The sequence below is a fragment of the Aulonocara stuartgranti genome (genome assembly GCF_965226115.1).
Source record: "Aulonocara stuartgranti genome assembly, chromosome: 5".
NCBI classification, from domain to species: Eukaryota; Metazoa; Chordata; class Actinopteri; order Cichliformes; family Cichlidae; genus Aulonocara; species Aulonocara stuartgranti.
In genome coordinates this window covers 12,838,983-12,853,047 of record NC_138943.1, presented here as the reverse complement: position 1 = coordinate 12,853,047, position 14,065 = coordinate 12,838,983, and the positions used below count along the sequence as shown (strand labels likewise).

The following is a 14,065-nucleotide window of genomic DNA, read 5'->3' as shown; positions in this document are numbered from 1 at the left end:
TAAAGATTCCTTAAGCCTAGAAGAAGTTAATGAAAAGATGATGAAAATATAACTGAAGGCTCTCAACCTTTGACGAGCCATAAATTACAGTTTTCATTCATGTTGTCAATTATAGTGTATTGTTGGGCAATCATCAATAATGAGGAGGTTATAAAACAGCTAAAAAAGCTAAGGGGAAAAAAAAATCAGTATTAGTCATCAGCTCGACTAAATGTGTAGTTTTGGACCTTTGGTTAGTCATGACTCAGATATAAATGTGTGCTTTCTAGAAAAGCAGCCAAAAAAAACAAACTTAGAAAGCTTTCTTAGGTAAGATGTTTACTTTAGAAGACCAAGTTTAATTGTGACCATTGGTAATTTCCAAGAAATACATTTTTTTAAAGCATTGGCTACTGGCTACACCCCTTTAAACAGAATTTTTAGGATATACCTTAAAAAACACAGACAGAGAACAAGAGAGAAAGTGACAGACAGAAAATTACACATTACAGGGAGTGCAGAATTATTAGGCAAATGAGTATTTTGTCCACATCATCCTCTTCATGCATGTTGTCTTACTCCAAGCTGTATAGGCTCAAAAGCCTACTACCAATTAAGCATATTAGGTGATGTGCATCTCTGTAATGAGAAGGGGTGTGGTCTAATGACATCAACACCCTATATCAGGTGTGCATAATTATTAGGCAACGTCCTTTCCTTTGGCAAAATGGGTCAAAAGAAGGACTTGACAGGCTCAGAAAAGTCAAAAATAGTGAGATATCTTGCAGAGGGATGCAGCAGTCTCAAAATTGCAAAGCTTCTGAAGCGTGATCATCGAACAATCAAGCGTTTCATTCAAAATAGTCAACAGGGTCGCAAGAAGCGTGTGGAAAAACCAAGGCGCAAAATAACTGCCCATGAACTGAGAAAAGTCAAGCGTGCAGCTGCCAAGATGCCACTTGCCACCAGTTTGGCCATATTTCAGAGCTGCAACATCACTGGAGTGCCCAAAAGCACAAGGTGTGCAATACTCAGAGACATGGACAAGGTAAGAAAGGCTGAAAGACGACCACCACTGAACAAGACACACAAGCTGAAACGTCAAGACTGGGCCAAGAAATATCTCAAGACTGATTTTTCTAAGGTTTTATGGACTGATGAAATGAGAGTGAGTCTTGATGGGCCAGATGGATGGGCCCGTGGCTGGATTGGTAAAGGGCAGAGAGCTCCAGTCCGACTCAGACGCCAGCAAGGTGGAGTACTGGTTTGGGCTGGTATCATCAAAGATGAGCTTGTGGGGCCTTTTCGGGTTGAGGATGGAGTCAAGCTCAACTCCCAGTCCTACTGCCAGTTTCTGGAAGACACCTTCTTCAAACAGTGGTACAGGAAGAAGTCTGCATCCTTCAAGAAAAACATGATTTTCATGCAGGACAATGCTCCATCACACGCGTCCAAGTACTCCACAGCGTGGCTGGCAAGAAAGGGTATAAAAGAAGAAAAACTAATGACATGGCCACCTTGTTCACCTGATCTGAACCCCATTGAGAACCTGTGGTCCATCATCAAATGTGAGATTTACAAGGAGGGAAAACAGTACACCTCTCTGTACAGTGTCTGGGAGGCTGTGGTTGCTGCTGCACGCAATGTTGATGGTGAACAGATCAAAACACTGACAGAATCCATGGATGGCAGGCTTTTGAGTGTCCTTGCAAAGAAAGGTGGCTATATTGGTCGCTGATTTGTTTTTGTTTTGTTTTTGAATGTCAGAAATGCATATTTGTGAATGTGGAGATGTTATATTGGTTTCACTGGTAAAAATAAATAATTGAAATGGGTATATATTTGGTTTTTGTTAAGTTGCCTAATAATTATGCACAGTAATAGTCACCTGCACGCACAGATATCCCCCTAAAATAGCTAAAACTAAAAAGAAACTAAAAACTACTTCCAAAAACATTCAGCTTTGATATTAATGAGTTTTTTGGGTTCATTGAGAACACGGTTGTTGTTCAATAATAACATTATTCCTCAAAAATACAACTTGCCTAATAATTCTGCACTCCCTGTTCATAGAAATTTATAGGTATGTAGCTAGTGGTAGTTGGTGTTGGCCACTTACCAGGTATGCTGTGTCTTCTTGAGGCCATGGTATGCTCTGGTCCAGAGATATCCTTAGTTTTCCCATATGGTCCATCATCTAAAGAGAAAAGAGAAACAGAATTGAACTTTAGTATTTTTAAATGTATTTTGGAACAGTTAAAGCTTCAATATTTTGACTGTGACAAGGCAAAAATGATTAGTTTATATGAACCCGAGGAAGGAGCTTGGAAAGAAAAGCGTCTGGACTTCTTTGAGTTGCTTGAAGACGTTTCACCTCTCATCAGAGAAGCTTCTTCAGTTCTAAGGTCAAATGGCAGAGAGTCCCAGATTTAAACCCAGTGGGAGTTTCCCCCCAAAGAGGGACAAAGTGATCCTGGTGATCCTCTACCTAATCACATGAGCCAAGGTGTGAAAGCGGGTGTGGGTCACAATCAGCCAAGGTGTCGGGTGAGCCCATTGTGAAACCTGGCCCCACCTTATCATGTGATTTCCTGAGATCAGATGGCCCAGGATGTGAGTGGGCGTTAAGGTGTCTGGGAAGGGATCTCAAAACTGGATTATAGATGGCAGACAGTTGGTGTCGTAAACCACCGCCTCTGTTCAAAGATGGTCGCTCACAGTGGACATAAATGGCTTCTTTCACTCCTCTTTCAAACCATCTGTCCTCTCTGTCCAAAATGTGAACATTGGCATCCTCGAAAGAGTGTCCTTTATCCTTAAGATGCAGATGGACAGCTGAGTCTTGTCCCGTGGAGGTGGCTCTTCTGTGTTGTGCCATGCGCTTGTGAAGTGGCTGTTTGGTCTCTCCGATGTAGAGGTCTGGGCATTCCTCGCTGCACTGTACAGCATACACCACATTGTTAAGTTTGTGTTTAGGAGTTTTGTCTTTCGGGCTAACCAGTTTTTGTCCGAGTGTGTTGCTGGGTCTGAAGTACACTGGGATGTCGTGCTTGAAGAGAACCCTCCTGAGTTTTAGACTACGATGACCTGGATGACTGAGAACCTTCACAGACGAACCCGAGGATGAATTATCAGGTTTGCTTGGGGTGCACTGTACGTATGGCTATCTGACTCAACAGAAAGTCCTCAACACAAATAATGAAGGACACCACAAACGAATAACTACATAAAAGACCAAAAAATTCCATTTATTAATGGTGCTTATATACTGTAACCATACACCTAAAGACCTGTTTAGAAAAGCAATCATGCTAACACTGTCGGCACCTTTTTAGCTCACTTTCAACACAGGAATCACATTTCATATCTTAACTGACTGTGGTGTCCTCCCAAACTTCTCACATGTGATACTGAATATATGAAATTTGTAGCAACATAATAATACCCCTGCACATTAGTTTATGACCATAAGATGATCACAAAGCTCTTTTGTTTTTGATTTGGACTTTGTTATTCAGATATATCATTTCATTCACACTCTCATTCACACCTGTACACAGCTTCCGTAAATTGTATTGCTTGTCAGTGATGGTACTGTTGAGTAATGGTTTCTGCTCCCAGTTTCAGTTGACACTGGTCTGAGCATATCTGATGATGATTCTGAGAGGTACAACAAAAATGTCTGATAGCTAATCCATGACTGAGAATGTAAAGACAAGCCTGCAGCACTGCATCTGTTACTTCTATCAATCTTTTTTTCCCTTAAGGATCAAAGGGGTTTCATGCCCCAACTGAACAGATGCAAACACAGTTGGCCTTCCTGCCTTTAGAGCTGCAAATATTCTCTAAATGCTTCTTCGAGGGAATTTTCTCCCTTGTAAGAGTTTTTTTTTTTAAAGAAATGCTGTGTAAAATGTTGAAAAAAAAAAAACACCCCACATTTGTAATCTCCGTACTACAACTGAAATTGCATCAGTTTTGCACACTACTATGTGAAGATTACATGTAAGGGAGATTTTCCAGTTACCTACACACTGTCACTTTAACTAACTTTAAGTAGGTTGACACATTGGCAAATACCCAGAAGAGCTGTTGAAGGAAGTCTCCTGCCAGTTTGGACAATGAAACAGAGGCCAACACTATATGTCACATTTGGGGGAACAGATGTCATGCTTTATAGTCTGCGACAGAGACTTTCTGGCAAATATCTAGAAGACATTTAATATTTTATTTTTCTTCTGCTCAGATCACCACAGCTTTCTAAAGCTGTTCTTTTTTTGTTCCTAAATTAAAAGCACAGGAGGGAATCTTGTATACAAACTTAAATTAAATGTCACAATGCCTGCCTGTCTACATACTTGCAGTAACCACTTTCCTTTTTAATTGGGAGGTTCTTCCAATAAAGAAAGTACTTTTTGAATACAATATCAATGATGTGATCATGAATATGAAGCAGTTGCACAGCTGCAGTTTCCAGTTTTAATTCCTGTCTAGCTAACAAAGATAATAGTAATTCTGCCTGTAGGTGGTGTCAATGTGCTCTATCTACAAGTGAGCCACCCGCTGACAGCGTGACTGCAACTTTTCTTTTTTATACATATCTGCAAAATTAATTTGGCTCTGCATGAATTGTCCAGGAATGTCTTTCTGCTATTTATGAAGAAGAACAAAGAGGGGCCAGAAATTATTGCGGATATAACTGAATATCACTAAATATATGTATTTGATGCATCATAATGTCCTTTTGGCACTAGTATCACACAATAATGCAAATAAATCGAAGCTGCTCTTTTCTTTTCTACCATAGAACGAATATAGAGCTTTTGTGTAAGGAATCATTTTTTTACTATAAATCTGCTTTTCCTTTTGAATCTATTATTGAGTACAATTATATTAATGCACATATTTTAAGGACTCATCTATGATATATTAAGGATATTAAGTATTTTGCTAACCCACACTCTTTAACTTAGTTTGACAGCAGCTGCGACAGCAGAGCTGAGCTTGTTGTTGTTGTTGTGACTCTGAAGGGAAAGGATGTGTCCTACTTTACAACCTCTGCTCCATCGGAGGGATGGGATAAGTTTAACAATTCATAAACCACTTCCCAGTTATTTTCATACTCTAATTCAGAAGTTGCATTAAAACCAGGCACAATTATGCCACAGCTTAAACATAAATGTCTTAGCCAATTTTCCAAAATAAATGCATATTTGTAATGCTGTTCCAGAGCAACATTTTAAATCAGCTTACTACCATTAGCAGAGTAAGCACTTAAAAAACATTTGTAACAGTACCAAAGAAACCGCAAACGTTAGCTGGCCAGAATTAACGATTGTGTGACATATTACTTTAACAGCCAAATTAACAAGGTATTTGCTTTCTATATTTTACTAATATGTCAAGAAATCTCTGTATGTTGTCAGTCTTCACACTGGGCAGGCCTAATGCTAAGGGTCAGAGTAAGTGCTCTAAGTTTTATTTTAATCACCAGAGGCAAAAGTAACATCATGTTCAGACAGTTCAGAAAGTATTCTATATTCAATTCCACCAGGATCAACACATTTTTTCTTCTAGCTGCAGCTCTAGCTGCACCTGAGCTGTGGAACAGTCTCCCGATTGGCATCCGGGCGTCTGATTCTATTCAATCTTTTAAATCACGGCTTAAAACATATCTGTTTGAACTTGCTTTTCCTACCAGTTAATTTCTCGCCTTGCTTCTAGTGTGTTGTTCTAATCTTCTAATGTGTCTGGTTGTTTTGCGTTGTCCTGTGCTGTCAATGTTTTCCATCACTGTGTTTGATGGTTCAGCTTTACAGCTTTACTCTGCTATAGCTCTGTGCTATAGTTTATTCTTATTAGTGGTTTTTACCTGTGAACATAATCTCACACTTATATGACTCTGACGTTATAGTCTTAATTATTTTATTATTTTATTGTTGCGTTGCCTATGTCCTCTATCACTGTGTATGATGGTACAGTTCTCTTTGCTACAGCTGTGTGCTATTGACTGTTCCTATTAGTGGTTTTTACCTGTGAACATAATCCCACACCTATATGATTCTGATGTTTTAGTGTAAATCATTTTATTGTTTTATTGGTTCATGTAAAGCACTTTGGCATGCCCCGGGCTTTTAATGTGCTCTATAAATAAAGATTGTTGTTGTTGTTGTTGTTTTTTTTTTATTGTTGTCACTACATGTTCCTGAAATTATTGACATTCTATGATCTCTAGTTGCCACATTGCTGCTAGTGTCTTCCTGTGTGGTAGCGAGTTTCCTGTGACATCTACCTTCCCTGATACTGACAGGACTAAAAATAGTCCTGTAGGAGTAGGAGCAGAAACACATTTGAGGTAGAAGGATATAAGTACACATAAACCCTTTTTAATCACTACAAGTGTACGCCTGTGAGTGCAGAAACTCCATTCATTTTTAATAGAATTAAAATCTATACATTGGTCTGGCGGTTTGCACAGTTGACTAATGGCTCATTCAGTTTACAACATGAAAGAGCAGAAAGGTTAGGTCAGCATATGAGTTGGTGTGGGTTTTTTTTTTTATGTGTTTTATGTTTTTGAGCTTGCGTATCTATCCTTTTTCTGTGTCTAAATATCATAATTAGTTACAATGTTTATGTTGTTTATTCAACATATGCATAACTCCTTCACTGTCAAGGCTTTGGCCTTTAAACAAATTGGTGAACTAAATTTTATTGTGTGCCGGGTGGTGGCCAGGAGCGGAGGCCCTGGCGGACCGATCCCCGGCTGCCAATTGGGACATGGAATGTCACCTCTCTGGTGAGTTAGTGCATGAGGTTGAGAGGTACTGGCTAGATATAGTCGGGCTCACCTCTACGCATGACTTGGGCTCTGGAACCAGTCTTCTGGAGAGGGGCTGGACTCTGTCTCAGTCTGGAGTTGCCCCTAATGAGAGGCGGCGGGCTGGGGTGGGTATGCTAATATCCCCTCGGCTTGCTGCTGGTACGTTGGGGTTCTTCCCGGTGGATGAGAGGGTTTGTTCCCTCCGCCTTAGGGTCGGGGAACGGATCCTGACTGTCATCTGCGCTTATGCGCCGAGTGGCAGTTCAGAGTACCTGGGTGGGGTGCTGGAAGGTGCTCCACCTGGAGACTCTGTTGTCCTGCTGGGAGACTTCAATGCTCACGCGGGTAACAACAGCGAGACCTGGAGGGGCGTGTTTGGGAGGATCGGCCTCCCTGATCTGAATCCGAGCGGTGTTTTGTTATTGGACTTCTGTGCAAATCACAGTTTGGCCATAACGAACACCTTGTTCAAACAGAAGAGTGTCCATAAGTGCACGTGGCACCAGGACGCTCTAGGCCGCAGGTCGATGATCAATTTTGTAATCGTATCACCCGACCTGCGACCATATGTTCTGGACACTCGGGTAAAGAGAGGGGCTGAGCTGTCAACTGATCACCACCTGGTGGTGAGTTGGATCAGGTGGCGGGGGAGGATGCTAGACAGACCCGGTGCACTTAAACGTGTAGTAAGCGTGTGCTGGGAACGTCTAGCAGAGGCCCCAGTCCACGAGATCTTCAACGCACACCTCCGGCAGAGCTTCAACAGCATTCCGAGGGATACTGGGGACATTGAGTCCGAATGGACCATGTTCAGCATCTCCATTGCTGAAGCTGCTGCATTGAGCCCCGAACCAAATGGTGGACACCAGAGGTGAAGGGAGACACCAGGCTGAAGAAGGAGTCCTATCGGGCTTGGTTAGCCTGTGGGACTCCGGAGGCAGCCGACAGGTATCGACAGGCCAAGCGGAACGCAGCTCGGGCAGTGGCTGAAGCAAAAACTCGGGTGAGAGAGGAGTTCGGAGAGGCCATGGAAAAAGACTTTCAGACTGCCTCGAAGAGATTCTGGCAAACTGTCAGGTGTATCAGGAGGGGAAAGCGGTGCTCTACCTGCACTGTGTATAGTGCTGGCCTCTCCCTTAGAGATAGGGTGAGAAGTTCGGCCATCCGGGAGGGGCTCAGAGTAGAGCAGCTGCTGCTCCACATCGAAAGGAGCAGCTGAGGTGGTTTGGGCATCTGACAAGGATGCCTCCTGGGCGCCTCCTGGGTGAGGTGTTCCGGGCATATTGCACCGGGAGGAGGCCCCGGGGCAGACCCAGGACACGCTGGAGAGATTATATCTCTCGGCTGGCCTGGGAACGCCTTGGTGTTCCCCCAGATAAGCTGGAGGAGGTGGCTGGGGAGAGGGAGGTCTGGGTTTCTCTGCTTAGGCTGCTGCCGCCGCGACCCGGCCCCGGATAAAGCGGATGAAGATGGATGGATGGATGGATGGATGGATGGATGGATGGATGGAAATTTTATTGTAAAAAACTTCGTTGTATCCTTTAACCTTAATTAATGTGTCACATGCATTTATGCAAAGCACAATTACAAAAATTAATATTTCCACAGAACATAAAATATTTTAAAAATCCATGGTAGCATATTTAAAGCGAAGCTTTTATATATAGCTTGTAGTTTTACCTTTATCGACCATTTGATGTCTTTACAAGAAACAGTTCAGCAATATATAAAGTGATATCCTCTAACAATGACACAATTTCCTGGCTTCTAACAATTTCAAATATGCAGTCTGTCGCACTGGAAATGCTTAGAAATCAGTTCTCTTCCCAGCAGTAACAGTTAAAAGGAGGCCATTGTTGTTGTGTCTCAGAGTCTAGAGATCTTCACAGAGGTGTAATAAGTTTAATAATTCATAAGTTGTGGATTCAATTTAGCTTTAAACTGCTTTCATAAGTTATATGGCTGGCTGTTCCTGCTGTGGGGCTGTCACAAGTATAATGGACCCTAAAGGCTGCTCATCAACACACACACGCATGCTTACATGCAAAATATGTGCATGAAAATAAAACTCAAGCATGCTAGAAAATACAAATGTACACTTGCAAAGACATCAGGAATGCTTTCAGCAACTTGGCCATCTCTGCCACACTGACTGGATGTAAGACAAACTGATTTAGTCACAACTTACCCCCTCGAGCACTATGAATCTGCAGCTCTCATCCTCCAAACCCACATATCTCCAGTGCCAGAGTTTCTGTGACTGAGGTATCAGATCACTACAAACTTGTTTGTCATAACAGGCCTTTGGAAGCATAGCACATCATCTGCTAGCAATACTAGTCTTTTTCAATGGATATACATATCATCTTCACACTGACACTTTTTCTTTTTAAAACCTTTTTTTCCACTGCCTCTCTTCTCGGTTCCCCAACACTTTCTGATAAATTAGTGCCTCCGAGTGAATAATTCGAATGTGATTAGGCTAATGACTGCCGGCACTGTCAGCTCACCAAACAGGTTGAGTTACAGAAGAGGCGTCAGGCCAGATTTCCTCCTGCAGCAGAAGTGCTGGCATAATGCTTACAGCATGAGTATCTTTTCAAGCAGAGACAGTAATGACTTTAGCATGTGCTGGGCAGGTTTTACAGAACAAAGGATGGATGTCATTGGACAAATACAAAGTAATTTTTGTACAACAGGTTTTAAGTTCAGATTCATTGCTCTGTAGCAACAATGGCACAGCTGTTAAATGAAAAGGGCTGAATTATTTTAAATGTTTATTATTTTCCGAACAAAACTAAACAGCTGAACAGAAATTGCAATATACTTATGTTGTTACAGTTACATGTAGCATGCCAACATTTCTTGTCAGCTAAATGTTCACTCAGGATATACTGCAAAAGCAATATGCTACTGTATGTGTGCATGTGTGTGCCCCACAACAGATGTTACATGTTACACACACACACACACACACACACACACACACACACACACACACACACACACATATATATATATATATATATATATATATATATATATATATATATATATATATATATATATATATATATATATATATATATATATATATACATTTTTTTTTTTTTTAATTAAAATAAGTGAAAAACCCATAGTGATGCATTTTTAATGCATGAAGTCACTCACTGTTGGCTGTGTGAGCTGATGAAAAAGTGAGTGACCAAAATTGTTACAATACAGCCTACAGCTCTGTGCTATGCAGAATGAAAAATGAACAAGACACTGATTTTTGTGCCACCCTAAATTAAATTCAAGCCTCAGCCTGGCCACCACCACAAAATTGTGGCATCTCCATTGCAAATAAATGAATGAATAAATTAAAGGAAACAGAAAAAAAGAATTAATGTGAAGAAATAAGACTAAAAAAACATCCATGCACCAAAACGCACAATTATTTGTGTATCAAAGTATCATATTACTTTGATACACAAATAATTGTACTTTTTGGTGCACACACACCCACACACCCACAGACACACAGACACACAGTAGCACATTGCATGTATGCATGCATATATGATATATTTTAAGTGTTTTATGGGGTTGTAGGTCAAAAAATTCTGGGTACACTCTGGGACAGACAAACATTCACACTCACATTCACACCTATGGGCAATTTAGAATGACCAAATATAAATATACTCAGATCAGGAACATGGTAATCGCATGTAGTTTTGTACACTGAAGACTGGTACTAAGTCATGCTGAAAAAAGGGAATCGGCATCTTTATCAAACTTGGGATGGAGGCATGAAGTGCTCTAAAATCACACAACCACAGCAAGCACTTCAAATCATCATGTCTGTGGAAATTTCACACTAGACTTCAAACAACTTTGATTTTATACTTCTTTACTCTTCCTCCAGACTCTAAGATCTTGATTTTGATATGAAATGTAAAATTTACTTTGATCTGTACAGAGGACTTTGGACCAGTAGGCAACAGTCCAGTTCTTATTCTCCAGTCTCTGGTTCAGTGTGGCTTTCAGAGACTATTGTTTAACATATAGTTTGAACCAATATGGAAATATAGTTACTGCTGAAATGACCCAGATGCAGATAAAAGTGTTGCCCAGTTTTAAACTAGATGTATGAAAGTCTTTGATCTGCGAAATGTGGATATTTGCATTTCAAATGGTGAGTTTTGAATTAGCAGAAAACACTTGAGAATATGGTGTCAAGATAGCAATGCAAAAAGTGAATTGGAAAGTAGCAAAGGTTTTGAGCAAAACAATATTGGGGTATTTTTCATGTATCAATACACCAAGCTGATGTTTAGCTTAAACAACTAATCATCTACCTCTCAACCACAGATCAAATCAATGTTGAGCTTCTAATCTGAATTTGATAAGTTGATATTTACTGACAAGCATAGCACTAAAATGAATACATATCATGATCATACTCTGACCTACAGTTTGAAAGCACATAATTAGGAAAACACCTTCCTACACACAATCTTAGTTTAACCATTTCTTTCTTTAGCAATCACACAAAAACACTCAGGGGTATATAACAGTACTTACTAGACACAACACCCCAACAACTTAATCATAGATATACATACAAACATAAATTTACACTCTCTCAAGTACACACAGAGTGGTTTCTCCAAATGTGACAACAAAGTGGATGCATGGGTGAATCTAGGTGTCACCTCGTTGTGCTTATTATTATACACATGCATATACACAGCAGAGCCTCTTATTGGTAAGTTGATGCCACTCATTTAAAAGCAATTCTGTAGAGATCCATCACTGAATATAGAGAGACAAAGGGGTTTGTAACTGCAATGTGAACTTTGTATGTTTTCACCCCTGGCTTTCATTTGTAGTCATGAAAAAGTGAATAATTTCCATAACAAGAGCAAATTTGCATAGGCAAAAATTTGTGACTAGTTGCAGTCTGACCGTAGAGATTTAAGAATTCATCAAAATCTGTAAACTGAAATGAATGAAAATCTGTCACTGACGATATGTTTGGAAGAACACATCAATGCCAAGAATGTAGCAGCACTGTACACAATAGTAAATATTAACATAATAAGGTTTTATTTATGATGTTTCTCCTGGACTAATATGCATAATACACTTGAATGAGCTGTGATTGCAGAGAGCAGCTGCCAGGTACGTTTGTATGAAAGTGGAAGAAGGCTTCATGTGAAAAGAATGCAGCACTACTCAGTCAGGCTTCTCAGGGTGCATAAAAGAGAACACAAGATCCAATTGAAAAGAAGCGAACAGAGTAACTCAGCCTATTCGTTTTGTTGAATAAGAAATTAAAGCAAGCACACTATTATAATCATTCGCTATTCACTAAACCATCAAGTAGGCGTCACAAAACAAATGAACAAGCGTGCTGCTGAAGTGTTCAGAAAAAGAGATACACCTGTTTGTTCAATGCAGGAAAATGAGAAGAAAAAGACAGAAGACAGACTGACAAGTATGCATATTTTCAAACAAACTTACATAAACTAGCAATGACACTTTAACTTTATGTTAATTTTGATTTGCAAGAAAAGCAAAATGCAACGGAAATCCAGGAAATAGTCATTCACATCGTCTATATGTCTGCCATAATTATTTGTAGATTCCTTAGTGTGGCCGACAGGTAATGGGAGACTAACTCAAGAAAGCCATTATCCATGTATAAAGGCCCTTCCCTGACATTAACTGAAGAGTGTCTTGCTGTGAGGTTGCAATGAGTCACCATACATCTATAGAATAATCTTAATATGATGATGTAGTGTATGTGTGTAGTACCCTGTATAACCAGAAACATACAGCTTAACCCTTAAAATTACCCAACTAAGATCCCTTTTAACCTTTCTTCAGACTTCTCAAATTCCAACAAGTCTGGAAGAAAGCTATGCAGCCTTTCAATTGTGTGGTGTTACTCTAGACCATTAGTGGTAATGTTACTAAATATTTTTGCTTGTTTAGGTCACACTACCTTGAAATTGTTACTGCCCTTTAATGATCATAACGACAACAAATGCCAGTGTATCTGAAGAAATAACATACATTTTTCCTCTGTTACATCAAGTTTCAGTGTCACACAAGCACCATAAAAATCAATGACCCGGTCACTGGTATGTCTTTGTTTCACATTCACTGTAGGGCTATTTTGATTTTTTTCTAGTGGACCCTGATTGACTCATTATAAAGAATTGATATCTTCAATAGGAATGAATGGAGATGACAGGTAAGAACAACACAGAAAAAGACTAAAACATCATTTGTTCTGGTCTTTTCATGAAAATTGTTCACAATCTGCTTCTTAGGTCTGATGACATTATCCATTTCCAGGTCCCAACTCTTCTCAGTTACCAAATTAAACAAACACTGTGGTATCACTGAGAGTTAAAAATCGTCCAAATTCTGTCATCTCCAGTGAATGGTCAGTGTGGCTGTTCTCCCAGGCGTTACAATGCCGCCCAAGGCCCAAGTGCATTTCTCGGCTTTTAACAAAATGCTATACGTCGCCAGGTGTTTCATCTGATTTGAGGTGTTACCTCCTTTGACAGTATCACAGTATCACCTTAAAGCACTTGTTGCAGGCTGCTGTGTTTGCATCTTTTGCTGTGAAGTACAGCCAGACTTGTGACCGCCTCTCCTTGGGCATTTTTAATCTGTAGCTTTGCTCTAAAAGAACGTACGTACCTGGGCCCACCTACTACGCTTGCAAAGGTAAAATTATTGGCTAGAATTCAAAGTGTATTACATCTCAGGGAAAAAAAAAAGCACCGAAACAAAGCACCGAAATTTGCGCTGCTTTTCGGTCTGATTACTACAGTTTATGTCCGGTACCGGTACCCATCCCTACCTAATGGTAGCCAGTTTAGAACCTCTACAAAGTGTGTGTGAGTGTGTGTAGGGTGTGAGTGTGTGTCTTTGTGACATGCATAGACACACACAGGCTCTGAGTTTTTGAATACTAACGCATCTGATTGCTGCCATTATGATGCTGAATGAAATTGAAGATGTGTAATTGGCTATTGTTCATGACAAAGCTGGTACACAGAGGGATAAAAAAGATACAGAAAAAAACAAAAACTGCAAAATACCGCACATATGAACAGTAACCCTCCCACCCACCCACTCAGTAAATATTAAACAGACGGGGGGAAAAAATGGCAAAAATTGTGTGTTGTACATGTGCACACACAGTTATCCTGACCTGTACACATACAAGTTCTGTCACCTCTTGCACAATTTTTT

At 40.2% G+C, this 14,065-nt stretch overlaps 2 protein-coding genes across 4 annotated transcripts in view; one reads left to right on the top strand and one right to left on the bottom strand.

The window, feature by feature from the left end:
* The window catches only part of LOC309707366 (uncharacterized protein), a gene marked incomplete at its 3' end in the record, with an annotated part of 455,076 nt that overhangs the window by 224,756 nt on the left and 216,255 nt on the right, over positions 1-14,065 (top strand). The gene's annotated exons all lie outside the window — the stretch shown is intronic.
* Positions 1-14,065, bottom strand: part of grip2b (glutamate receptor interacting protein 2b) — a 170,115-nt gene that overhangs the window by 47,453 nt on the left and 108,597 nt on the right. For all 3 annotated transcript variants that reach the window (XM_082534418.1, XM_082534417.1, XM_082534419.1), the window contains exon 2: positions 2,099-2,176. In XM_082534418.1, the coding sequence (XP_082390544.1) occupies positions 2,099-2,176 (78 nt within the window). The remainder of the gene's footprint in view (positions 1-2,098; positions 2,177-14,065) is intronic.